Source organism: Aspergillus brunneoviolaceus (assembly GCF_003184695.1).
Source record: "Aspergillus brunneoviolaceus CBS 621.78 unplaced genomic scaffold BO95scaffold_35, whole genome shotgun sequence".
Lineage (NCBI taxonomy): Eukaryota > Fungi > Ascomycota > Eurotiomycetes > Eurotiales > Aspergillaceae > Aspergillus > Aspergillus brunneoviolaceus.
The window spans coordinates 356,927-380,682 of record NW_020290765.1 but is presented as its reverse complement, the minus strand read 5'-3'; the positions used below and the strand labels follow the sequence as shown (position 1 = coordinate 380,682).

Below are 23,756 nucleotides of genomic sequence, written 5' to 3'. Positions count from 1 at the left end.
AAAAGTATACTCCAGAGTAGGTAGAGTAGAACAGTAGACCCAACCCGAGACAGTAGTATATAACCATCTCACCAGATCCCGAGTCCCCTCACCCTCAGCATCAAGCAAAGCAATCGGGATTTGAATCCAAATCAACATCCCAAGTATACTCTACATCCAATCAAGAATCACCAACCACTACATTCTACCCATACAAGACCTTCTTCAGCCGATCAACCACTCCATCCCACACCCTTCCCAAAGAAGCACACAAACAACCAACCAGCCCAAAATGACCAACACAACCAGCACATCCAAATCCCGCCTACAGAACGACTTCGGCGCCGATCTCTGGGTCAAGGATCGGCCTAAACACGTTCGTTTGCCCCAAACCCAAATCCAATCCCAAACCTTCACCCTGAACGGAACACTAACAAGCCATGGGCGCGCAGCACGCAACAGCAGGCCGAGGCCTCTTCGCGGGGCTGCAGGACACGAAGCGCTACAATGTCGACTCCGGGTGGGCGAAGCGCAGCACCGCCGACTCGTCGCAGGGGCTGTTTGGGCTGTTGTGGAGTCGGTATGTATTTCCTTCCCTGTTGTTTTCGGGGTGTAGTTGAGGGTTGAGGGTTGAGCTGATCGTATGACGTGGGTTAGGTTCACGGGGGGCTCGTACCGGCCTCCGACGGATTAGACGACTCAGGTCCTGGGGTTGGACAGGGGAAGGTTTTAAAGATGCTGGGTATGCTTATGGTTGTCTTTGTTGTAATATTCTTATGTGTATGTTTGCGTGGGTGTTGGAGGTTAGGGTCGGAATTCATCGCGTAATATCATTCGTCGAGGTGCTTCTTTCTTGTCGAGGTTGGATTGAGGTTGGATCTTTCTTGTGGAGATGTGTAGATTTAGGTGGGTGTGATCGATCAGGTATGGGTTTGCTTGAGGGAGGGGGTCACTTATCAGGTATACTGTGGTATATGTATGTATGGATTTGGGGGATCCGGGCTGGATATCGGGTCTACCCTTATCTATACCTCGTACTGGCAAGTAGCGCGGTAGCCCTATGATATCAGTAGTACTTGGTGCTTCTTCATCAGACGATGCAGGAAGAGGACTCAGGATATGAATTTCAGCTCAACATCGAGATTTGACAGACCTACACATGACAAAACTAATATGGGGTCAATAATTGTCTAACGCACGCCGTGGAGATGAGTCCAACCCAGCACAAGCCATTCCTCAACCTGAACGAAGGCAGTTATCACCCAACCTCCTTCAGACGAGGGTCTCCCTGCTCTATGAAGAGGAGAGAAGTTACCAAAGCACCTCAAAACACGGCATCAAGTCTCTCTAAAGCCTACAACTACAACCGAACAACGCATGGGTAAGCATGAGAATCGAAGACCCCTGTTTAATTGAGCGCTCCGCGAACCTCACCTCGCAAGCACGATTAGTTCCACTCATTAGTCTGCCGTTGAATCCCCCCACTTCCATCCATTACCCATCCACCTGTCCACAGTCTCCAACCTTCACAACTACCGCCCCAGCAGCAAGCAGATATCAGTCCATCCATCATCCCCATGAACTGCAACCTCCTATCACACGATCCATGGCCCACGACCTAATAACCCAGCAACCAGCCCACCCCCAAAACTCAGCCACGAACTGCGACCCCAAAATCAAGGACGATGGCACCGCTACAACCCCGTCAGTCTCTACCCCGCAATCCCAACCCCCAAACCACCGAAAGACAACTCACATGATCAGCCCCGCAATACAAGGGAACGCAGCATCCCATGCCGCTCGTCGCGTTAGCAACGCACGCTCTGTCGTTCAACTGCGGCTCATGTCAGTCACATCCTCCATACAATTCCCAGGAGCATTATGGACAAGCAGGGGAGGACGGGATTCGCATCACAATGGAGCTGGAATGCCTCCTTGAGAGAACTAGGGGCTGGGGCGGATGGTCGTGACCTCCCGAGAAAGCTCATCCGGATACATCTCATCCAGCACCCAGAACCCAATCTCTCAAACGAACCCCCGGGTATAGAAAGAGGCACAACCTCAACCCCTCCCCCATTCCCACCAGGAAGCGAAGCGAAGCAAAGCAAAGCAGCAACAAGCCAAAGAAGAAGAGTGAGAAGAAACGCACCCCAACGCACGAGAGCTCGATATTGAACATCCCGTTCTCCGCGGGACGGGCGGCCGTCAACGAGGCGAGCAGGGCGACGACAGCGAGGAAACGCATTTTGATGTTGGACTGTGATAAAGACTGAAGGTTCGTTTCTGTCCGGTTCAGATGGATGAGGTATGGGTATGCAAATGGAATCTGCATGAGAGCACCACAGCAAGAGTTAGCAAGCACGCACCACACCAAACCCCCAACCCGAAATCCCCAGCAAAATCTCCGACACCACCGAACCCCAACCAAAAGGATGGATGTGCAAACAATTGGAAGGTGCTGACACATACCAATGCTATCGATCAACCGTCAAAAATCAACTCCCGCCGGAATGAAGCAGAGGAACAACAACGTGGGAAGCTCAACCCGGAAGAATGTGGAAAGAGGGATGGAAATGGAATCACGAACGGGAAAATGTGATTGCTCTCGTGAGGTTCCAGGTAGGGATAAAACACAATGACGCGCCCCTCCGAGAGGAAAACCTAACGTTCTTATGAAGGTGTGTCTGTCTGTAGATCCCTTCCCTCCTGCTCCTGTTTGAGGTGTAGGTGGAGTGCAGTACTGGCCTTGGCTTTTTACTTAGGACGTGTGGGAAGTTTCCGGTCGGGTACTTTTTTTTTTTTTTTTTTTTTTCCTTGTGGAGGAATTGGATTTATTTTTGGAAATGGTCTTCACATTGCACACTGGATAAATGGGAATTGTGGTGCTGTAGGTGTTGGGAAAGTAGCCGGTAAGTTAACCTAGAAGTTAGCTACTCCGTACTCACAACAACAGCAGCAGCAGCAGCAGCAGCAGCAGCAGCAGCAAACCCGTGAAACAGTAATCGGCGGGATCGGCGCGGGAATCCCTGCGGAGGGAAGGTGTGGATCGGCAGGGGAGGAGGGAGGGGGCGGGAAAGAGGGGCGACTGGCAGTGTTTCTTTCCTGCCTCCAGTCAACCCTTAAAGCAGGGCAACTCGGGCGCCGCGAGTGACAGCCAACCCCCCCTCCCCGACCGACCCCAAACTTCGTGACTTTCATTCTCCATTAGAGACTCAGAGTGAGATCGTCACGTCCAAAGCCCAATAGTTTCCCTGCTTGCTGCGCTTGGCGGGCGCACTAGCGATGAAACGGTGCTGCAGGATCGTTGAGTGTCCGGTTGGACATTGCACGTATGAGTAGGTACTGTGCTCGGTGAGTACTGAGCAGCAGCGTGTTTTGGTTTCAAGGGGCTGAAGCATTATCTATCCATCCCCTGACATGTACGCAGTACCTACATCATATATCATATAGTCATTATGCTCACATTCGGTTGAGGTTTGATCTCATCTCCATCTATCTCAACTTCACCATAAAACCATGCTATCAGTGCCGCAGGCGGAGTACGGTCGTTTGGCTCTCTCCTATCCACCAGACAACAAGTTCACCTGTCGATCGCAATGGCTACCCAAGCGAACGGATCATCGTACTACTATTCAGGAGTCAGATGCCCCGTGTATAAAGCTCCCTACTGCAGATATACTCAGTCGGTCAGATGCTCTGTAATATCTCCCCGCTACTTCCATGTTACCACCCACCCTCAAGGAATCAACTCGCCGGTGCATGTGAAGAGTCAATTCGCCGTATATCTCGAACCCCACAAATAACTGCCGCACTCAACACACAAAAGTTCATGCTGGTACAAATGTGGAACCCGACTATGCATACATACACCAAAACTCATCCCAAATATACAAGCTCATTAGTAGTCAAGTGTGTCCAAAAGTCAGTGCAAGTGCTGTGCTGCTGTGCTATGTAGAATGCCAAATCCCTCTGGTATAAAGAATGTAACCAAGAATCAAGAAACAAAAACTGGGCTAAATGGTCACGCATGTAGTGGAAGGACTGTAAAAGTCGCCAGACATCTCGTGCACGCACAATCAAAAAATGCTGAAGCGTTTCGATTTACCCTCTATATCCCGATCAGTTTCACTTCATTCAAACGTCAAGCCACCAAACTACTTACCGGTCTTCCCACTCGACTTCTTGCCCTTCCCCGCATCCGCAGCCCCTTGCCCTGGTGCAACCCCGTCGGCGGCCGCTCGAATAGTCGCCAGCCGGTTCTTCGCCCGCTCATCGCCTTGCTCGGCCGCCTTAACGTACCATACATTGGCTTGCAGCGGGTCGCGTCGACAGCCAATGCCCGTCTCCGTAAAATACCCAATGGCATATTGAGCTTTCACCAGGCCTGTCAAACATAAAGGGTCAGCATCGGAACAAACCACTCCAAGGCAAATCGACGTACCGGATTCGGCAGCACGTTTGGCCCATTCGTACGCCTCCTCCTCGTCCTTCTCGAGGACAGGCTCCGCTCCAATCAGATACCAAGCACAAAGAGCCATCATGGCCAAAGGATGGCCCCCCTGTGCCGCACCCGTGTAGAAATGAATCGACAAAGCCGGGTCTCGCGGACAATCCAACTTGCCGTGCTCGTATGCATCTCCCAGGCGATAGCTGGCCTCCACATGCCCCAGGTCCGCCGACTTGGTGAACAGTTGCGCGGCGTACGACGGATCCAAAAACACGTCATCGCCGTAGCCCGTTTCATGCAGCAATCCGAGCTCATACGGGCCGGAATTGTACTGCTCGTCCGCGGACTCGGCCGCACGCTTCAACCACTTAATCCCCTCGCGATACCGTTTGCCGAGACCCATGTCGCCCGCAAGACATGCCTTGGACATCCGAAGCATAGCACCCGGATGGTTCTTAGATGCCGCTTGCCGATAGAACTGTTGCGCCCGGGCAGCGTCCACCCGAGTGCCCCAGCCAAACTCAAAACACAGGGCCGCCCGATAGCATGCCTCGACGTGTCCGTGTTTGCTGGCGGCCACAAACAGCGGGAATGCTCGGTCATAATCCTCCTTGCCCTTGCTGAACAATCCTGACGCGTATCCGTCCGCAATGTAGTATTGCGCAAATGGGTAGCTCCGATCAGAAAGCCGCTGGAGGATCGACTTCGCTTCTTTCAGCAATCCACCCCGAGTGATCTCTGCAGCCTTACGTCCGTGCACGGCAGAGGCATCGCCTCCAAGCCCTTCCGGTGGCATGTCCAGCGCGGCGTTGACCATGAACAGGGCAAACTCATACTGGACGGCCGGATCATCCGTTTTCTTGACATTCGCCAGGTACATGTCGAACGTTTGCTTGTGGCTCAGCAGCGAAGCATTGTTGCCGATTGCCGATTGCAGCTGGGAGTTCCCGAACTGCACGGGCGCCGGACCAGGTTGCGGGTAGTGGCTGTTGAGCTGATCGACAAAAGACAGTGGCCGAACGTCGGGTGATGCAACAGACTCTCTTGAGGATGATCGGCCCTGAAGGTATGGGGATAGGTGAGGGGACCGATGGCGTCCTTCGCCGACGCTGGACGTGAAGGAGTACGTCGACCGTGGTCGGGGCCTGGCGCTCAAATAGCCGTTCGTGCCCGAGACGTTCTCCCCGGATCCAGTGGCCGAGGACTGTGAAGGAACTTCATAGGGACGGTGGTGATAGTGTAAGGGCTCATAGACCTCGGGCGTCTCTGCGCTGCTATCCAGACTTTCCCGGGGTGACACATGCTCATTCTCTTTCGGAGCTGCTTGGTCGACGGAGGAGGAGCTGGTGTTTGCAAGGCTGTCGGGTTGTTCTCGGGAGTTGGGGTCGACCACGGACCACGAGCCGCTGCTCGTGGGCGTGTGGCCGTACACTAACGGCCGCGGAGCCCGATATAGTTCTCCCTCACGTGGAGGTGCATTGTCGATATCCTTCCCGTGCGTCGGGGATTTTTCTGCAAGTGCCAAGTCGGAAAAGGCAGCGCCCGTAAGTGACAAAGCATATTCGTCGTCGTGGAAATTCTGCACCGGCTGGTCTACCTCGCCATGGATCCGCACTCTCGGAACTTGCACAGGCTGATGTGTCTCTCCATCGGTCGCTAGCGATCGAGACGGGGGCGATTGTTCGCGCGTGGACGCCATTTTCAATTGCTGATGCGAGCTGGGACGTCGGAGAGTTTCGTGATGCGACGAGAGAAAGGGCGGGGATGAACGGAGATAGACCGGAGGAGGGGAAGGCAGCGGCTGAGAATACCTACTGGCCTCAGTGCTCGCCATTGGAGCAACTCCTCACTAATTGGGGGTGTACGTAATCCTCCGAGTTGAGTTCTCCAAATTGTAAAGCTGGATGGAGGGATCTAAGCGTGGCAGACTGGCAGAGTCTAGGCGTTGGACATGTAGGCAGCCATGGAGCAGGTCAAGAAAGTCGAGGGTAATATTCTGGAGCGACTGATGGGATGCAAGGACAACGTCAACGAGAGATGGGATGTGCACCGGTTATCAGGCGACCAGGGACTGGGAGGATGTGGAGAAACTGGAGACGATGGGTCAATGAGAGGACGAAATCGGGGGGTCCACCGGTTAGGATAGACAGGCTTACCTAGTCAAATCTGTTGAAGGAACCGTGGTGATGATCGGTACTTCCGAGAGTTCATTCCGCCCGAAACAAAAACGAGAGGAGATTCGCTAAGGGCCAACGAGAGTCAGGGACTTGGGGGAGAGACACAAACGACAGTGACACCGCTAGAAGAGAAGAGAGAGAGGGAGAGAGAGAGAGAGGAGGGGAAGAAAGAGTTGTGGTGCGGTGATGAGAAAAAGAGAGGAAATGGGGAGAAGGGACGGACGGGCCACAGGAAGGAGAGGGAGAGAGAGAGAGAAGTCAGTTGGCAGTCATACTGTATTCACAGTATGTACTCATAGTAACAGAACAGTACAAAACACAGTGGTTTCTTTTTTGTCTTTTGACTCTTTTGGTGCCGGTGGCCCCTCAAAACTTACTAGTAAGCTCAGCAACTAAGCCCCTCTAAGGTTAGTCAGTAGTTCGTCAGTGGCTTTAGTGGCTCGGATTAAAAATAGCGCCGGAGAGGCGTTGGGAACATTACGAGCTGCTGCACGCACTGCCAATGTATGTTTCACTCTTTCACTCCAGGCTTCCGTTCCCCCTCTCCCTATCCGGGCATTCCTCCCATTTCATATCTAGTCTCGCTGCAGTTCAATTGAGACTGAACACTGATGATCCAAGTCGCGTCACCGGTGCCCTTTTATCGCTGTTCATCCATGCCTTCAGGCGAATGAGATGGTTGCTTAGTAGACAAACCGATGCTGATGTCGCAATGACTCTGACTTCCAAACGAGATTTTAGCACCTGCCGAGCAGTTCGAGGCGTCAAAAAAATCACCACGTCAGCAACTATTAATACCTCTTAAAATGGTCGATATTAGGCCCATTGGACTACAGCCTATCAAAGCATTCCTGCCAAGAGTGCCAATAACCGCTTCCTTTTCCCCACGGGGCGTCGCGATTGCAAAGGATCCTCGGATGAAGATCGCGCAGGCGCTTCCAGCCTTCCATCGAGCCCGATTCACATCGCATTGACTGGGACAACTCCTTTAGCCTGTTCAACCGCGGGGTCATGAGATGCCACTCGGAAATGACTACTGCAGCTCAGCGCTAGGCTACGGCGGCCACGCTATCGCTAACAGTCACTATTCGCGACGGGTAAAGTCAGCCGGGACACAAAGCCCTGACGATCCTGTCGGTTTGACCGTGATCCAGTACCTCTGCAGCAATTCCCCCGCTTGCCGGCTGCTTCCAGATTTGATCGCGACGACAAATCCTATTGGGTTGCTCCTGAGCACCATTCCGTGAGACGACGAAGGTTGTCGAACCCGCTCTTCGGGTGGCTCCCGCCGCAGAGTGACCACATGTGTGTCATCGGCCAGGACGTATCAAAATCTTGCTGATTAGCTCATGACAACTTAGGGACCTGTTCCTGGGTAAGTTGTAGTTTACCCGGGGTGATCGGAGTAATCACGATTTCATCAGCGGCAACACATAGCTATTGAATGTTATACTTCCGCGCATCTCATATCCCTAGCTGATCGGTCGACTCACCCAAGTTGACGACGCCGACGCGATGGACCGACTCTTCAACAACGCAAGTTTAGTGTGTACTCATGCAATGCATGTAACCCTTTGACAATGGCGCATTGGGCGTGTTCATCGAGGCGGTGGTGCACAGTTCGCCCTGAAGCCATAAGAGACAGTCCCAAGGCATATTCAGCTTCCGTTTGCGGTGCACACGAAGCGGTGTAGCAAATCCCGACGAGCAGAGTAGCAGAAGGGTACCAACGGCGCAGTAAAAGCCAAGAAAAAGTCAGTCTGCTGTGGTTTCCAGACGACAATCCGCACAGGTTGTCGGGCAGTAACCGTTTACTGGTGGGAGGTCGTCGATTTAAGGATGACTGTCAAGTTGACATCATAACTGAAGGGGCTATAGGGTCAAGTCCAGATAGCAGCTGATAACCACTCTCGATGCGCGTTGGTCGGTTTGCCGGGTGCTTTATCCCAGTACAGGGCCGGTCGCCGACATGCAGGCCTGTCGTCGAAGATCAGGGTCCATCAGATGCGAAGCTTAGGTGACCCATCACACTTGCAGCAGACGAATTGGTTCGGCCGGGGGTCGGGGCCTAGCCTTCGAGACTGGGCTGCGAGGAAGTATAAGTTGATGGATCCACACTAGCACTGACTGTTGGCTTCGAGGTTCGTACCGGTAGACAATGAACAAAACCCCTTAATTTGAGGCCTCTTATGCTCAAGCTGACTGTCAGCCCAACGAGAGAAGCCATCGATAAGATTACCAGCCCACGCACAGGCCACCCACGGACAACAGGCTCGTTGCTCTCGGTCTATCGAGCCAGGCAACCACTTTGCCTCCCATCGGGCTGAGCAAACGGTGAGCGAGAGCGTATGACCTATCAGGTGTAACCAGGTACGATGAGACCATTTTGAACCAGCAAGACGTTCATCGATGGAGTCAACCGAAGAAACGGAGCCGAGAGGAAAAAACCTGAGAGTCACTGGACCCTGCGGGTAGGGTGTGGCGACGAGTCCACCCGATTCGCCTTCAAAAATAGAACGGTGCATGTGTAGGTATGGTTCGGGTAGTTATGTACAGTACGTACTGTATGTACGGAGTACTAAGTATGTACGGAGTACATGCTGAGACAATGTGTCATCGACCGACCGTAAGATCTGCAGGTTGACCGATGTTGACACGGTTGACACTGACGGTTTAAGAAAGTCTTGAGAGGGCATCAACTGAGAATTACTGGAAGAGTCAGTGCTGCTGGTTGTAATGATTGATCAAGAAATGGTCGTTTACGGAGCCACTGCACTAGTACAGAGTAATTGTAGCGCAATTGAATGAATGATTGATGAGCTGATTATCTAACGAGGGGGGCGGAGCTTCATGTGCCAGAGGTGCCCAGTGTGAAACCCACTAAGCCCGATCAAGCCCGGTGGTCAGTCCGGCCGGAGCACCAAACCCAATCAAGCCAGGGTCTTGCTCTCGACCTTGGATACCTCAGCAGGCTTGGACTGCATGCTTCTCTATTCTCTCTACCAGTCTCTGCCTGATTGTCTCAGAATTGAGAAAGGAAGGGATTCAGAGTGTGAGAGTGTGAGAGTGTGAGAATGTGAGATATATTGATAGACTCTTATCTACCAGCATCAGACTCCAATTTATAACTCTTTCTGTAGATGCTCCTACCATTCTTTCGTGTGTCGGTAAGATTCGCTGGTCTGGCTGATAGTTAGTCCACCTAGTATGTGTTAGCGGGGCACACACCTCAGGCCATCCATTGCCCCTAGCGACCGCCCGCAGCAGCACATGTACCGGAAGACTGTTTGTGTACAGTACGCCGTACGCAGGATTTATCTCATTTATCCCATTCATCTCATTTCATGCCATAGGCCAGTCATCGTCATCCTCCAACCATCAATTTCCTCCTATTCTTATCCTTCTTCTTTCTCGTGGCATTATTCATAGGACACATTCCTCCCACCATCTGTCACCGCTGCCTGCCATTTTTCTACCCCACCAGCATTCTTTCTTTCTTGCCTTCCTTCGCTGATCGGATGGGCCCGACTCGACTGGCTTGGCAACGATAAGAAACGGGTCCCCCGTGATCTTCTGGCGCAACGTGGGAAAGAGACCCGGCGTAATTATCAATATTTGGATACGGACGGTACCTTTGGCTGAACAATCTTGGGTTCCCGTATTTTCATTTTCTCTGCTAGCCTCTAAGTTATCTAGCCTACAGGGACTACCACCGCTAGTTGCTGGTTACTCCGCACTATCGCCCGCAGCGCCGTGGTTTCACCCATCTCTCCTTTCCTTTTCCACCACTTGCTCTTCATCCATTGCGTTCGCTCGCTCATCTCGCTGGTCTGCTCCAGTCGCTCGTTCCTTGGCAGCAAAAATTCCGCCTGTTGTATCCGCGCTCGCTTTCTGTCCTGGAATCTCTCCCTCTTTCTCCACATTCATTCCTGGCTTGCTTGTCCACGGAGGATTTCCTGGCATCCAACCACGGAGCTGCCAGCAGCTGTTGCGCGCATCGTCTGCATTTCCGGCGAGAAGTGTCTCCTGCCTACCAAAAGGCGAAATTCGGACCAGGTTGTTGCAAGGCCGTTCCTCACACCTGTTATTTATGCTGAGGTGAAGGTGGGTGAGGTCTTTCCTCGATGCTATCTTATCACTCTCCCCCAACTGTCCGCATTTCACATGCAAACCACGCGCAAAATCAACATTTCGAATTCTACCTTGTTCGCATACATTCAAAGAAATATCCTGCGCCTTTGCGACCGGTGGCGATGAATCACTAATTCGAATTGAAATTTCCAGGCATCAGGGCCATGTCCTTACCTCAGCGTCCGGGGAAGGCTTCCCCGCGACGAGAAGAAACATTTGACTCGTATCGCGAATCTTCCCGGAGGCGCCACCGTACCCGCGAGTCGACAGGCCACCATGATCCCGAAGACAGCTCCCCGTCGGGACATCGCCATCACCGGCACCATCGCTCACGCAGCTCCAGGAGACGAAGCGATGCGGATGTGGAGAGGGGCGACTGGGAGACAGACTCGAGGAATCGAAAGAGCTTCGTGAAACCGGAACGCACCCGAGTGGACCAGAACCATCCTCATTACCACTATCGCCAGAAGTCGCAGAACATGCCGACCTACCCGTCCCAGACCGGGGACGAGCCCATGATGGGTCGCGAGCAGGAACCGGACACAAATAGCTCACGAAGCTCGGAATCGAAAGGGAAGACAGGTGTATACGTCACTCAGGGAAATGTCAATCAGCCGATGGAAAGGGCCCCCAAGAAACGTCGCATCAAGAAGAGAAGATCATCTCGCAGAATCAAGAAGAGGGCTGCTGCAGCAGAAAGAGAACGCCAAAAGGCGCTGGAGCAGGTCCGGCCACCCAGTCCCTGGACCACGTATTGCGCCATCATCACCTTTTGGGCCCCCGATTTCATCCTGAGGTGCTTCGGCATGCCGCAGAAGGCCCAGAGAAGCGCCTGGCGGGAGAAGATTGGGTTGATCAGTATCATCTTGCTGATTGGGGCATTCGTCGGTTTCCTCACCTTCGGTTTCACGGCCACCGTTTGCGGCACTCCCCCGACTCGGCTTAGGGTCAATGAAGTCAGTAGTAGCTACATGATCTTCCACGGTCAGGCATACGACTTGTCGCACTCTACGCACCCCGCGGCTGCGGGCATTCCGGCTGGGACTAACGTGCTTTGGGATCTATCGCATAAATACGGAGGCCAAGACGGTAGCTTCTTCTTTCAGGAGGTCAACGGGGAGTGCAAGGGCTTGATCACTCTTGCCGATGGATCTGATGTGCCGACAAATTCAGATGGCGACCTTGCGTGGTACTTCCCGTGTCATGCGTTCAACCAGGACGGTTCGTCCGAGCCGAACACGACGGAGTCTTACTACCTCGGCTGGGCCTGCCACACTTCCGGTTCGGCTCGTAAGTCGTTCTATAACTTGAAAAGCTCCGGTGACGTGTATTACACGTGGGAAGACACCAAGAATAAGAGCAGGAATCTTGCCGTCTACTCTGGCAATGTCTTGGATTTGGATCTTCTACGGTGGTTTGACACAACGCAAGTCAAATATCCGAAGAAATTTGATGAGCTTCGCGAGAACTCGGCCGTGCGCGGGGTCGATCTCACGTACTATCTGCAGACTGGCGAGGAGAAAAAGATCGGCAAGTGTTTGTCTCAGATCATCAAGGTCGGCAGCATCGACACCGACACGGTCGGCTGTATTGCTTCCAAGGTGGTGCTTTACGTATCACTGATCTTCATCCTCTCGATTGTTGTGGTGAAATTTATCTTTGCTTTGCTTTTCCAGTGGTTCCTGGCCAAGCAGTACGCCCCGGCTCGGACTAGCATGGCGGCTGACTCCAAAACGCGGAACCAGCAAATCGAGGACTGGTCGAATGATATTTACCGCCCGGGACCACGAGTCGCAGACCCGACTATGCTGGAGCGGCCCGGTAAGAGGGCCAGCTTCTTGCCTACCACGTCTCGCTTCTCCAGTCCATACACCGTGAGCAACGGGGGCAAGCAGAAATATCAATATGTGACGATGGCCAGTCAGAATTCGACAACCCGCTTGGTACCCGGTGGGAGCAACTCCGTATACAGGCAGAACTACAACGAAAGCGGAGGTAGTTTGACGGCTGACGGTTCGCGCCATGCCAACTCAGCGAGTCGATCTAGCTTGGCACTTCAGGACTCTCGGTATTCAACTGCAATGCCGGAATCGGAGTCTGCTGGATTAGGTGGCTTCGTCCATGAAGCGGTCATTCCTCAGCCCCCTCCCGAGTGGCAGCCGTATGGTTTCCCCTTGGCTCATTCTTTATGTCTGGTGACTTGTTACTCGGAAGGTGAAGAGGGTATTCGCTCCACGCTGGACTCAATTGCCATGACCGACTATCCGAACAGCCACAAAACCATTATCGTGATCTGTGATGGAATGATTAAGGGTAAAGGCGAGGAGTTTTCCACCCCAGAAATTGTTCTGCGCATGATGCGTGATCCGATCGTCCCGATGGACGAGGTCCAGCCCTTCTCTTATGTTGCCGTAGCCACCGGATCCAAGCGGCACAACATGGCCAAGGTCTACGCCGGCTTCTACGACTACGGCGTAAACTCGATCATTCCCGAGGAAAAGCAGCAGCGCGTGCCCATGATGATCGTCGTGAAATGTGGGACACCGGCGGAAGCTACCCAGTCCAAACCCGGTAACCGCGGTAAGAGAGATAGTCAGATCATTCTGATGTCTTTCTTGCAGAAGGTAATGTTCGATGAACGGATGACGGAGCTGGAGTTTGAGATGTTCAATGGGCTTTGGCTGGTGACCGGAATTCCGCCGGACTTCTACGAGGTTCTTCTGTGTGTCGATGCAGACACCAAGGTGTTTCCGGACAGTCTGACGCACATGATCTCGGCGATGGTGAAAGATCCGGAAGTTATGGGACTGTGTGGCGAGACGAAGATTGCCAACAAGACCGACAGTTGGGTGACGATGATTCAGGTGTTTGAGTATGCTTCTCTTTTACTAACTTCTCTGTTCTGAATGTGGGCCCAAACTAACCAACCATCTAGATACTTTGTGTCTCATCACCAGGCCAAGTCATTCGAATCTGTCTTTGGTGGTGTGACCTGTCTTCCAGGATGTTTCTCGATGTATCGTATTAAAGCGCCCAAGGGCGGGCAAAACTACTGGGTTCCGATTCTCGCCAACCCGGATGTGGTCGAGCACTACTCAGAGAACGTCGTGGACACACTCCATAAGAAGAACCTGCTTCTTCTGGGTGAGGACCGCTATCTGTCGACACTCATGCTCCGAACCTTTCCCAAGCGCAAGCAGATCTTTGTGCCACAGGCCGTGTGCAAGACCCAGGTGCCGGACAAGTTCATGGTGCTGCTCTCTCAGCGCCGGCGATGGATCAACAGTACCGTGCACAATCTGATGGAGTTGGTGTTGGTGCGCGACCTCTGCGGCACCTTCTGTTTCAGCATGCAATTCGTCATTTTCATCGAGTTGGTGGGCACGCTCGTGCTGCCTGCCGCCATCGCCTTCACCTTTTACGTTGTGATCAACTCGATTGTCCACCGGCCCGTCCAGGTGTTGCCCTTGGTTCTGTTAGCTTTGATCCTGGGACTACCAGGTGTGTTGGTGGTGGTGACCGCCCACAGGATGGTGTACGTGCTGTGGATGTTGATCTACCTGCTGTCGCTGCCCGTGTGGAACTTCGTGCTGCCGACGTACTCGTATTGGAAGTTTGACGATTTCAGCTGGGGTGACACGCGGCAGACGGCGGGCGGCAAAGACAAGGGCCACGAGGCGGGCGAGGGCGAGTTTGACAGCAGTCAGATTACGATGAAACGGTGGCGGGATTTCGAGAAAGGTGCGTTCAGAATCATGGCTTGCCTGACCTAATCGCTTCTTCCGCCTTTCTCATTTCTTTCTTTGATACTTGCATTGAACCTGTACTAACATTGGTTGCGAATAGACCGTCGCCTCCGCATGCAAATGCAAGCCAGCTATCCTTCCTACCACGCCCAGCATAATCCATACTCTGGGTAAATTAGTCGATGCGTGTTCGAGACGATCGTTTATTATATTGTACAGTTTTGCTTTGTGTTTTTGTGTTGGGGGAAGATGGTAACCCCCTCGGAATTAATGCGCAAGCGAAGTTCACTTCTATTTCTTGGATATAATCTTGATGTGGCAGATGGTCATCGAGCCGAACGGGGTAGTGGACATAGCAGGGTAATGAGAGGGGAAGCGGCAGCAAGATCTTGTGGGATGAGCTTGGTTTGGGGTTGTAACTATATATCGTGTCCTACCCAGTCCTGACGATTTATGAACTCGAGTTTTGCTTTCTTGTTTTGTCTTTTTCTAGTATTCTTCGACTGGCTGGTAGGTGTAGCTCAGCTGACTAAGAGGGTGTACAGTTGTCATTATCTTGAAGTGCTCACGCATACAGATACCTTTTACACAAACCGAGTTGATCCTGCTTGGTTCGTCCTTGATGTCTCCAAATCACCCCGCTACTACCATCTCTCAGACCTCCAGCTACGACCGTAGATTTCTCACAAGAGGGCAAGAGGATCTACTCCGCCTAGTCATGACCTGGCAGTTACTTCCCTTCACCCGGCGGTTCCTTTCCAACCTCCCCTTCCGTCCACTTCTCCCCTTCAAAGACCAAAAGCCTACCAACCCTGCAATCATCAAAGTCTGGGAAAACCGCAAACACTCACCGGGCTCATCCGTTCCTTCAAACCGCGCTGCACGGGCGCGCATCAGCCGATGTGGAGGACGTGCTGGGTTGAGATAACGACAACGAATTACCTTCCTGGAAATCATCGATGAGGCGTGGGACGAGATCTTCGACCCGGATAGGAAGAGAAGCGACCCCCCCTCCCCCCCGAGCCCGGTATTGAGGAGCACCTGCTAGTCTCACACAGGGAGGCATGGCTTGTCCCTTCTACTTGTGCGATTACGCGATCGGATAACATCGTGTTTGAGCGCGGGATTTCCGACTGCTTCGTCCTAGAAATCAGGACCCCGAAGGGCAAGAACAAATCCGACTGATACTGACACTCCTCGAATATGGTTTGCATAAAGAGTTGTCCGAAGTTCCGGTTTTTCTCTCTGCTGTCAACTACAATGCTGGGAAGAAATGGTCAAATCTCACCACCCGAGATGTTCTGGATTTATGCCCTACGATTGTTGAGCTAACCTCCTCATCACCTCAGAAGTTTTTGCATCCAAACATTAGCAGAGTACAGTCCCGAGATCGCGCATGCTCGCATGGCCGCACATTGCGTGTCTTATCTCAATGATCACCAGCCCTCTAGCCTATGGATACGAGCCCCTTCTGTCCCCACCTCCTGGTGGTTGGACAAAAACAAGAATACCTTTGACGCGTACGCTTCAAGATCATGGCTATTCATTGTGCTCAGGCTTGAAAGCTAAGACAGGAAGTACCTCTTGCAAGATACTTGCAAGGTTTCTGGTCCGCCGAAAACGAGTATAGGAAGTTTCCTTTTGACAGATGGGTCAAAAGCTTTACCCTGCGGGATCGCAGGTCTCTTTCGTAACTGATCAACGGCGGATACAACGCCCTAGTCGTGGATTCGAAGCCAACGCTCTTCTACCTAGGCTCTCGGTATGACTTCAGAGAAATCATTGAAGCACTCTTGTCTCGGGGATGGGACATCAACCGACCCGTGGTGACGCAAACCGGGCTTTCCTTTGCATGTGGCGCAAGTCACTTTGAGCTCGCATCTTACCTGATCGGATGTGGCGCGAATATTACTCAGTCCGCGCTGATATCTGCCATTGAGCCCGGGCAACCGAGGGTTCTGCATTTAGTACTCAGTCAGGCTGAGTCAGAGGATATACAGACTGCTATAGAGACAGTTCTGGTCGATCGAGAGCCAGCATCCCTGTCACGCGAGAATTACCAACAAATAGGCATCTTGGCCGACCAATTCGCAGGCTTTAAATATTCCAAGAAGATCCAAAAACACATGTTCCGTCATGCGCTCAAAATTTTGAACATGCTTATAGCATCCGAAGCCATATTACGTGTCACTGAGAGGACTCTCCGACACCTTTTCCACTTCAGTGAGACCCTCCAAAATGTCGAACAATTTGTCGCGAGCGTGCTGCCGTTTGACAGCCACTTCATGGCCTCTCAGTCATTTTGGAGTGCACTAGAACACTACTCGGTGGAGCAGGATGCTCGAGAGGTCTTTCAGTATACACTAGCAATGAATCCGCTGGACTTGTCGACGGTAATATCAGAAAAGGCCGTTCGAGCGGCTCTTGCCAACTCTCGTCATCAGGCGCTGTTCACGGAGCTCCTCTTCAGATCAAATGCAACCTTGAGGGTTTCCTAACGACGTGATTCTTTGGGCCACCCACGGTTTTGTTCCAGCTGAATTCAAACTTATCGACATTTCACTTGCTTGCGATTCCACTCCTCGCCAATTCTCTCTCACGGACCTGGAGAGGATCCTTACATCAGGCTGTAGTCGCCAGCATTTGGCGTCATTAGTGTCAAGTGACCCCAACCTTAAGCTTGACCAGGATACATTTACCATGGCCGTACATGCTGCATCATTGAGCGATGCGGATGCGAAAATGCTCCTTGACCGTACACCACATATGACTTTAACCATGGAATGGATGCAAGCAGTTCAGTCAGCGGCGGCCGATTGGGAAGTTTATCAGGTGGTGACCACCAACACATCCGAGCAGATCACAGACGAGATCTTGAAGTCCGCCCTGGCGACCCGGCGTTCCTTTCAGTTGGTGACCAAGCGAAAGCCGTCTGCTGAGCCGAAAGTCCGGCGGGACCATTTGTCTTTAACCGTGGGTGGACTCCTAAACAGAGCGCCCGATGACTTAATGCTGTCTCCAGAGACTGTGGAGCTGGTCTGTGAGTCGCCGGACTGGGTGCTCCAACGGGTGTTGCAGCGTTGGCCCGGAGCCCCTTTGTCCGACATCCTTGTGGCTTGCACTGAGAGACTTAGGGCGATCACGAGTCCTCTTGAGGGAGCGTCCTTCCATCGAGCTCTCCGCCGCGCTGCCATTTTCCTTATGCGACGGTTCTGGGCCCGCAAATCTCGAGGGGATTTTTCGCGAGATTCTCACGCTTCGACCAAACACCGTCATGCCGGAAGATGTTCTCCTCTCGCTAACGGGCCCGGACTGGGACGATGACAAGCTGGCCTCATTCCAGCTTCTTCTCACGCATGAACTCCAGGTCCCAGTGACGGAGCGCGTACTGGAACAAGCCGTCGCCCTGGGATTCCGCTCCATTCACCTGCTCCAGTTCATTCTCCATGCTCGACCATCACTTCAAATTAAACCATCCGTGATCTGCCAGGTTGCCTACTACAGGGATTCTGCGCTTGGTCCCGAAGAGTACGGAAAGATCTTGCCTGAGGCCTTAGCACGATCCAAGGGCTTTCCCTTGGGCGAGAGTGAGATGCTTGCGATCATAGCCGGGTGCTGGCCCGACAGTCTCGGGATCATTTTGTCGGAGAGACAAGACGTAGCGGCCACGGAACGAGTCATTGTGCACCTCGTAGACCACCGGACTTCAAACTGGGACTGTGGTGCCAACGTTCCGGCCTTTGATTTGTTGTTGGATCGGGCGGGCGTGTGCGAGGCTAAATGTCCGTAATGGGAACTTCGCTTTCCGGATTTAGGAAGCCAGTGCCACCACCCACAGGGTGAAGTCTCCGCTCCCGTCGGCTCCTCTAGGATTGATTCCTTGTTCAGGAACGAGTCTGATAATGAGGATGAGGATGATGATAAAAGCGAGAGCTCGGTGTAGCTTAGATAGTGGGAACCGCTACCACCATACCGGGAGCCCAAGAACTAATCAAACAAGCCTGGTATGTTGGGGAAAGGTCTATAAGATGTACTTATATACTCAAGCTCAAGCGGGCAGAGAGACCTCCGAGGCTCGGACAGTACGGTATCTGATGGTCACCTGCTATGTCGTCCACTCGTCGGCCTGTGGTTGGAAAAAGATCTACCACGAGCCTAGGGACAGACCATGAGAAAGAAGCGAGTCTCGAAGACAAACGGATCCAATCGAAGGATTATCGCCGGCTCCACTGGCGCAGGGCGGTGGTGTTAGGAATTCAGATCTCTTTCATTTCCAATCCCGGCTGCAACAAGACCGCTTTCTCTTTCTCTTTTACTTTTTCTCCTTTTCTCTTTATGGCTCGATACCGATGCCCTAACTAGTAGCCTAGTTCTTAGATATATGCGTTATCCACTGAGGGGGCTTCATTTTATTTCTTCAAAAGCCAACAACCACCGCGATTGGCAGCAAGCGTCGCAGACGCTGATCAAAATATGTTCAGGGATAGCAGCACGTGGTCCTGCAGCTGCATACAACCTCACTTGCCAATAGCATAAGAGATTCTATCACTGTTACGGTCTAGCTTATCATTTATGCTAAGACAAGTGCCAAGGCGATAGGGCACATAACATAGGGAAGCATAATCGCGCTCCCCACGACCCAAAGTCGAAGAATGGGTAGTGCAAGAACCCTACATATGCAACCCTTCAACAGTAGTAGGGCAGGACTCGAGTAACCATCTCTTCTCATATCCAGCTAGACTTCAATTCATCAAGAACCAGGTAGTACAGTGGCATCTTAGTAGTCCTGTGGGGTCCCCGCACGATGCTGAGGACTTGTGCCCCGTCCAACAAAATGCAATCCGCCATGAATCTACTCCGACATGTCGAAATTCGTCGTAGCGAGGAGACCCCTCTTGCCTAAAGGGCCAGAGAACTACAGTACGCTAAATAACTTAGGTGGGTACTGTCAGCGTCCCCGAGTAACCCGGGCTACACCGTGGACGATCCAGCAATTCACCGAGCGAGTTAGTTCACACACGCAGATGGGCCCAGTTGGCTCTATTAGCAAAGAACCGCCGAGGATCCGAGAAGTCGTTCCGTCTTTCCCGTCCTTGAGATTTCATCGGTGTCGATATAATCACGCCTTCGGGAGGTATGTGGTTGGTTCCGGAATAGAGCGCTCGATCCGTGGGATATAGATATCTACCCATCAGATAGAAATCACTAACTCCCAACACAATCCTCGTTATGACGAACTGGTCGGTCCATTCCCAATGTAGCGTTTATAGCAGAGATCCACAGTATACAGATCAACTTCAAGTGGAGATACAGTTGTCGAATCCTTCCTTGGAAGTCGTGATCATACTAGTCTTCTGATTCTGAATGGAGAGGGGACTGATGAACACTTCACGAGGAATATGGGATAGTAGCAGATTGTATACATAATGCTATTATTGATTATGAGTTAAACATATCATGGTAGATAAACTTTTGATCCAACCTCCTCCAACAAGCGGGGGGACAACCCCGAGTCTTCCGCTCAGCATACATGCTGTACACCCGAGGGAGCTGGCTTACACCTCCGAGCACTCCCTCCCCGAGGCATTGCACTCGCAGAAGTCCCGGACAAACACATCGGCCAGGTTGCTCGGCATCCAGGTGACGCCCAGCTCGGCGGTCTTGGCGGTGGTGTTGCGGTCCCACACGAGACAGGGCGAGGAGAGGAAGTTGTTGATGGTGGGTTCATCCGAGGTCTCCACCGTAAAGACGGGCAGGTTGAAGAAGCAGGTGGGCACGGTGGACGAGGCGGTGAGGACGTCAATATCGACGACGCCGCTGTAGGTGCCCGTGGTGTTCTGGCAGGTGTAGGAGTTGGAATACAGGGTCTCGAGGTCGACGCCGTAGGTGTCGGTCAGCTTGGTCAGGTCGTCGCTGCTGATCGGGTCGGTCATGATCTGCTTGACCAGCTCCCACCCGGCGCCGGGGTACTCGAGGGTGTAGCAGTAGTCGCCGATGACAGTGCCACTGGAGACCGAGGCGCACTTGCTCGTCGAGTACGCTCCCTTCAGGATGTAGTAATTAGCCGAAACTAGCGCGGTGCCCACCAAGTACTGGCGTAGATAGCTGTTGAAGGTATTCTCGATGTCAGACGCCTGCGTGCCGGTGAGCTCGAACATGTACCGCCCATTGAGAAAATTGGCGACCTCGAAGGTGTAGTCGCCCGTGCGCAAGTCTGAGGGCCAAGAAGAGATGTCGCCCGTCTCAAAGAGCGCGATCAGCGTATCCTTCACGCTCTGGTACATGCCACTGTAAACAGTCTGCACCGCCGCCTCCAGCGTGGTTGTCTCCGCGTCTGTGGCGTCGGCGCTGGAGACGTCGGAACCCGCCAGCGAGAAGATCCCACTCAGCGTCCCGATCATCGTTGTGTCCGCTTCCGCGTCCAGCCCCGGGATAGCGCTCCCCACAATGCCCATGACCCCGCCGACATTGGTGAGAATTGTCGCCCAGTCGGGTACCGTGGCCCCCGATTTGACCGGGAAGTCGTCCACGATGGCGTCGATACTCAGCGTCTCGTTCTGCGTGGCAAAGTCGAACAGCGACCCGAGCTCGGTAATATACTGGTATGCATTAGCCACGACGTACTCGGCCCAGTACTCTGCCGACACGTTATAGTCTGAGCAGAAACCCGTTGGGAAGGGACATTCTCCGTCGGGGTAAAGATCACACTGGGTGGCCCCCGCTCCCGTACTCATGAACATCTTGCGAGTCCATTCAGTCGCTGCATAAGAGGGTTAGCAATAACTTCGCTCCATGAAGGGAGGCAACAACACATACGCGACTTCAAACTATCCTCCACTAGCCAATTAACATACGCAGCTACCCCTCGTTCTTCACTGGCTTGCAGGCCGCTCTCATCACCCGAACTGGGGTCAGAGCAAGTCTGGTTCGTGGCAATGAACTCGGTCTCATCATCGTCTACCTCGGCCTTGAGCTCGACGAGGTACTCGCCAAAGGCCGTAGCGTCGGTAGGCGAAGTGATAAAGGACTCGAGATCGATTGCCCACTCGGTCGTACCACCCATGTTCAAACCCTGGTAGTAGGTGGTCCGGGTGCTCTTGGTGGTATTGGTCATGTATCCGACCCACTGGGTCTCGTTGTAGACGATGATGTCAGAATCACTGCCACTGTCGAAGAGAACCTGCACGGTGGGATTGGTGGCAATTATCTCGTTAATCTCGGCGTTGGCGATGTAGCCCGCAGTCTGAGTGCAGCGGCCTGGCGTGGCCCCCGAGTCCGGGCCCACGTAGGTGCACTCCGGACCGGTGCAGTTCGCTGTAGTCATCTCGAAGGACCGGCCGTAACTGCCCACTCCGACCATCAACTTGTTGGAGTCCGCCCCGGCTTTGGTCACCATGGACAGGGCATAAGTGGTCTCCGTCAGGTTCACGTGCGAGCGCAGGCAGTTGCCGTCCGCGCAGCCATCATCGGCAGAAGTGTTTCCGTAATCCCACTGCCCGTGGAGATCATACGTCATGTACACAATGAAATCGACGATATCGTTGATATCGGCAACGGGGAAGCCACGAAGATACCAGTACGAGGCGGGCATCGCGATGGACAGGGTCTTGTCCGTGCCAATAGCCGACCGGACTTCCTTCAGGAATGCCACATAGTTCGTACCATCCTCGTCGCTACCGGCGGGGATGCCCGGGATATCAGGCTCACCAGGATACTCCCAGTCAAAGTCCACCCCGTCAATGCCATACTGAGACACAAAGTCTCCGATATTCTGTGCTAAGAGAGCGCGGTTCGTGGACGTCACGCCCTCTCGGAAGATCGTGTACGTGTCGCTGGAGGTAGAGAAATCCCACCCTCCGAAGGAGACGACTTTCTTGACATCCGTAAGATTGAGGAACTGTTCAAACTGGTCGGTTTGATTAATGCTGATGGAATAGTCGGAGTTAATGGTTCCAAAGGCGAAGATAATGTGAGTATACTTGCTGGTGTCAATCATGCTGGCATCCATGGTGAGACAGCTGCGCTCGACGTTGAAGGATTCGAAGTACCCAATTGCAAAGAACTCGTCGGGAGCCGTGGAGTTATTGACAATATCAAGGCCACAGTTCGAGATGCATCCATTCGTGTCGGCTTCCGCAGTACCTGGAGCGCCCGTGGTGGACTCTGTGATAGTACAGAACTCCGGGGTGGTGCCACACTCGCCCCAGACATCACAACAAGCGTTGAGCGAGCAGGGATTCAGCGTCGCCCACTCGTCATAGTCGGTGCCATTGGCCGTAGTACCAGGAACCTGGGGACCGCAGGTGGCGCCCGTCACTGGGGCGGGGAAGGGAGGATCCCCGCTACTCAGACAGATGTTCTCGCCCGCCTGGAGGTCATCACATCCCAGCCATCCCCAGGTGTGATTGTTGAATGAGTCGATATCATCGACGGTCAGGCTGTTCGATGCAGCAATCGTGGAGCACGAGTCACCCGACTCCACCAGGTACGTGTAACAGGTGCCATTACTGTATGGCTGGGGCGAATAGTCTGGTAGGTCTCCCGAGGAACAGCACACGTACTGACCAACTGCCAGGGTGGAGCAAAGGTCGGAAGCGGTGTTGTAGTCGTAGAATTCCGTGGAAGTGATGCCGCATTCTGTCACCAGGCTCGTACAGGAATCGCCCGAAACCACCTGCACGGTGGAGCAGGTATCGTCGCGAGCAGCGAGCGTCGCGGAGTTGGAGCGGAGCGGAGCAACAGTGGCCAGCGTCGCGGTCAAGTCAGTGTTGGAGTCAAACGAGTCAAACCCCGTGACACAGCCTGCCTCGCTCCACGTCTTCACCAGTTGCTGCACCGCAGGAAGGTCTCCATCCAGACTGATGGCCAGTCCAACCATATAGTTGGCGGTAGACCCACAGGACTGCAGAGCCATTTGGTTAAATGACCCCTCGGAGGAAAGAGAGGAACGCATCAACCCCGCTAAGGTAGCAGCGGTGGTAGAAGGGTCATATCGGCCCCCGATATAGAGTCCAATCACCGCCTGCCCGGAGTACGCAAACATGAAGTTTCTGTCCGTGTCAGATACCATGTAAGCTTCCAGATCAGTCAGGGCCTTCTGAAGCTGGTCGTCGGCCGAGTCGACGGCAGATCCCCAAGTACCCAACTCAAAGTTCACAGAAGACGTAGTCGAAGTAGAATTTACCGCAACTACGGCTCTCTTCGCTACAGAAGAGGTAGAAGTATCCTCCTCTTCCGTGGTGCAGGCGTAGATGGTTGAGTGGGTCTGGGAATCAT

At 53.1% G+C, this 23,756-nt stretch overlaps 8 protein-coding genes across 8 annotated transcripts; 5 read left to right on the top strand and 3 right to left on the bottom strand.

Annotated features, from left to right (window-relative positions):
* Nucleotides 1-271: 271 nt before the first annotated feature.
* BO95DRAFT_363559 (uncharacterized protein) lies at nucleotides 272-673 on the top strand (the record flags this gene model as incomplete). The annotated part of the gene is made up of 3 exons (XM_025582620.1): nucleotides 272-355; nucleotides 432-559; nucleotides 637-673. The coding sequence occupies 3 exons, from the start codon at nucleotides 272-274 to the stop codon at nucleotides 671-673; spliced, it is 249 nt and encodes an 82-aa protein (XP_025442160.1).
* Nucleotides 674-1,552: 879 nt separating this feature from the next.
* Nucleotides 1,553-2,241, bottom strand: BO95DRAFT_514623 (uncharacterized protein). The gene is made up of 3 exons (XM_025591690.1): nucleotides 2,129-2,241; nucleotides 1,736-1,813; nucleotides 1,553-1,673 (listed from the first exon to the last, which is right to left on the bottom strand). The coding sequence occupies exons 1-3, from the start codon at nucleotides 2,222-2,224 to the stop codon at nucleotides 1,656-1,658; spliced, it is 192 nt and encodes a 63-aa protein (XP_025442159.1). The 5' UTR covers nucleotides 2,225-2,241; the 3' UTR covers nucleotides 1,553-1,655.
* Nucleotides 2,242-2,275: 34 nt separating this feature from the next.
* Nucleotides 2,276-2,578, top strand: BO95DRAFT_432073 (uncharacterized protein; the record flags this gene model as incomplete). Its single annotated transcript, XM_025585037.1, has 1 exon — nucleotides 2,276-2,578. The coding sequence occupies one exon, from the start codon at nucleotides 2,276-2,278 to the stop codon at nucleotides 2,576-2,578; it is 303 nt and encodes a 100-aa protein (XP_025442158.1).
* Nucleotides 2,579-4,133: 1,555 nt separating this feature from the next.
* chs3 (putative chitin synthase activator (Chs3)) lies at nucleotides 4,134-6,260 on the bottom strand (the record flags this gene model as incomplete). The annotated part of the gene is made up of 2 exons (XM_025582612.1): nucleotides 4,134-4,363; nucleotides 4,421-6,260. 2 exons carry the CDS (start codon nucleotides 6,258-6,260, stop codon nucleotides 4,134-4,136), a joined length of 2,070 nt encoding a protein of 689 aa, XP_025442157.1.
* Nucleotides 6,261-10,898: 4,638 nt separating this feature from the next.
* On the top strand, nucleotides 10,899-14,948 carry chsF (chitin synthase CHS3; the record flags this gene model as incomplete). Its single annotated transcript, XM_025590868.1, has 2 exons — nucleotides 10,899-13,606; nucleotides 13,670-14,948. The coding sequence occupies 2 exons, from the start codon at nucleotides 10,899-10,901 to the stop codon at nucleotides 14,505-14,507; spliced, it is 3,546 nt and encodes a 1,181-aa protein (XP_025442156.1). The 3' UTR covers nucleotides 14,508-14,948.
* Nucleotides 14,697-15,456, top strand: BO95DRAFT_139575 (uncharacterized protein). The gene is made up of 2 exons (XM_025580566.1): nucleotides 14,697-14,990; nucleotides 15,058-15,456. The coding sequence occupies exons 1-2, from the start codon at nucleotides 14,934-14,936 to the stop codon at nucleotides 15,406-15,408; spliced, it is 408 nt and encodes a 135-aa protein (XP_025442155.1). The 5' UTR covers nucleotides 14,697-14,933; the 3' UTR covers nucleotides 15,409-15,456.
* Nucleotides 15,457-17,180: 1,724 nt separating this feature from the next.
* Nucleotides 17,181-18,270, top strand: BO95DRAFT_514619 (uncharacterized protein; the record flags this gene model as incomplete). The annotated part of the gene is made up of 2 exons (XM_025591689.1): nucleotides 17,181-17,559; nucleotides 17,615-18,270. 2 exons carry the CDS (start codon nucleotides 17,181-17,183, stop codon nucleotides 18,268-18,270), a joined length of 1,035 nt encoding a protein of 344 aa, XP_025442154.1.
* Nucleotides 18,271-20,035: 1,765 nt separating this feature from the next.
* On the bottom strand, nucleotides 20,036-21,804 carry BO95DRAFT_363536 (uncharacterized protein; the record flags this gene model as incomplete). The annotated part of the gene is made up of 2 exons (XM_025582619.1): nucleotides 20,036-21,240; nucleotides 21,297-21,804. 2 exons carry the CDS (start codon nucleotides 21,802-21,804, stop codon nucleotides 20,036-20,038), a joined length of 1,713 nt encoding a protein of 570 aa, XP_025442153.1.
* Nucleotides 21,805-23,756: the final 1,952 nt, after the last annotated feature.

What these genes read in the sequence shown, in the direction of transcription:
- BO95DRAFT_514623 (XM_025591690.1), bottom strand. Translation starts at nt 2,224, where the DNA reads ATGCGTTTCCTCGCTGTCGTCGCCCTGCTCGCCTCGTTGACGGCCGCC. An exon ending in TCGAGCTCTCGTGCGTTGGG is followed by an intron (nt 1,814 to 2,128) that starts GTGCGTTTCTTC and finishes CATGAGCCGCAG; the next exon opens with TTGAACGACAGAGCGTGCGT.
- BO95DRAFT_139575 (XM_025580566.1), top strand. Translation starts at nt 14,934, where the DNA reads ATGAACTCGAGTTTTGCTTTCTTGTTTTGTCTTTTTCTAGTATTCTTC. An exon ending in TAGTATTCTTCGACTGGCTG is followed by an intron (nt 14,991 to 15,057) that starts GTAGGTGTAGCT and finishes TCACGCATACAG; the next exon opens with ATACCTTTTACACAAACCGA.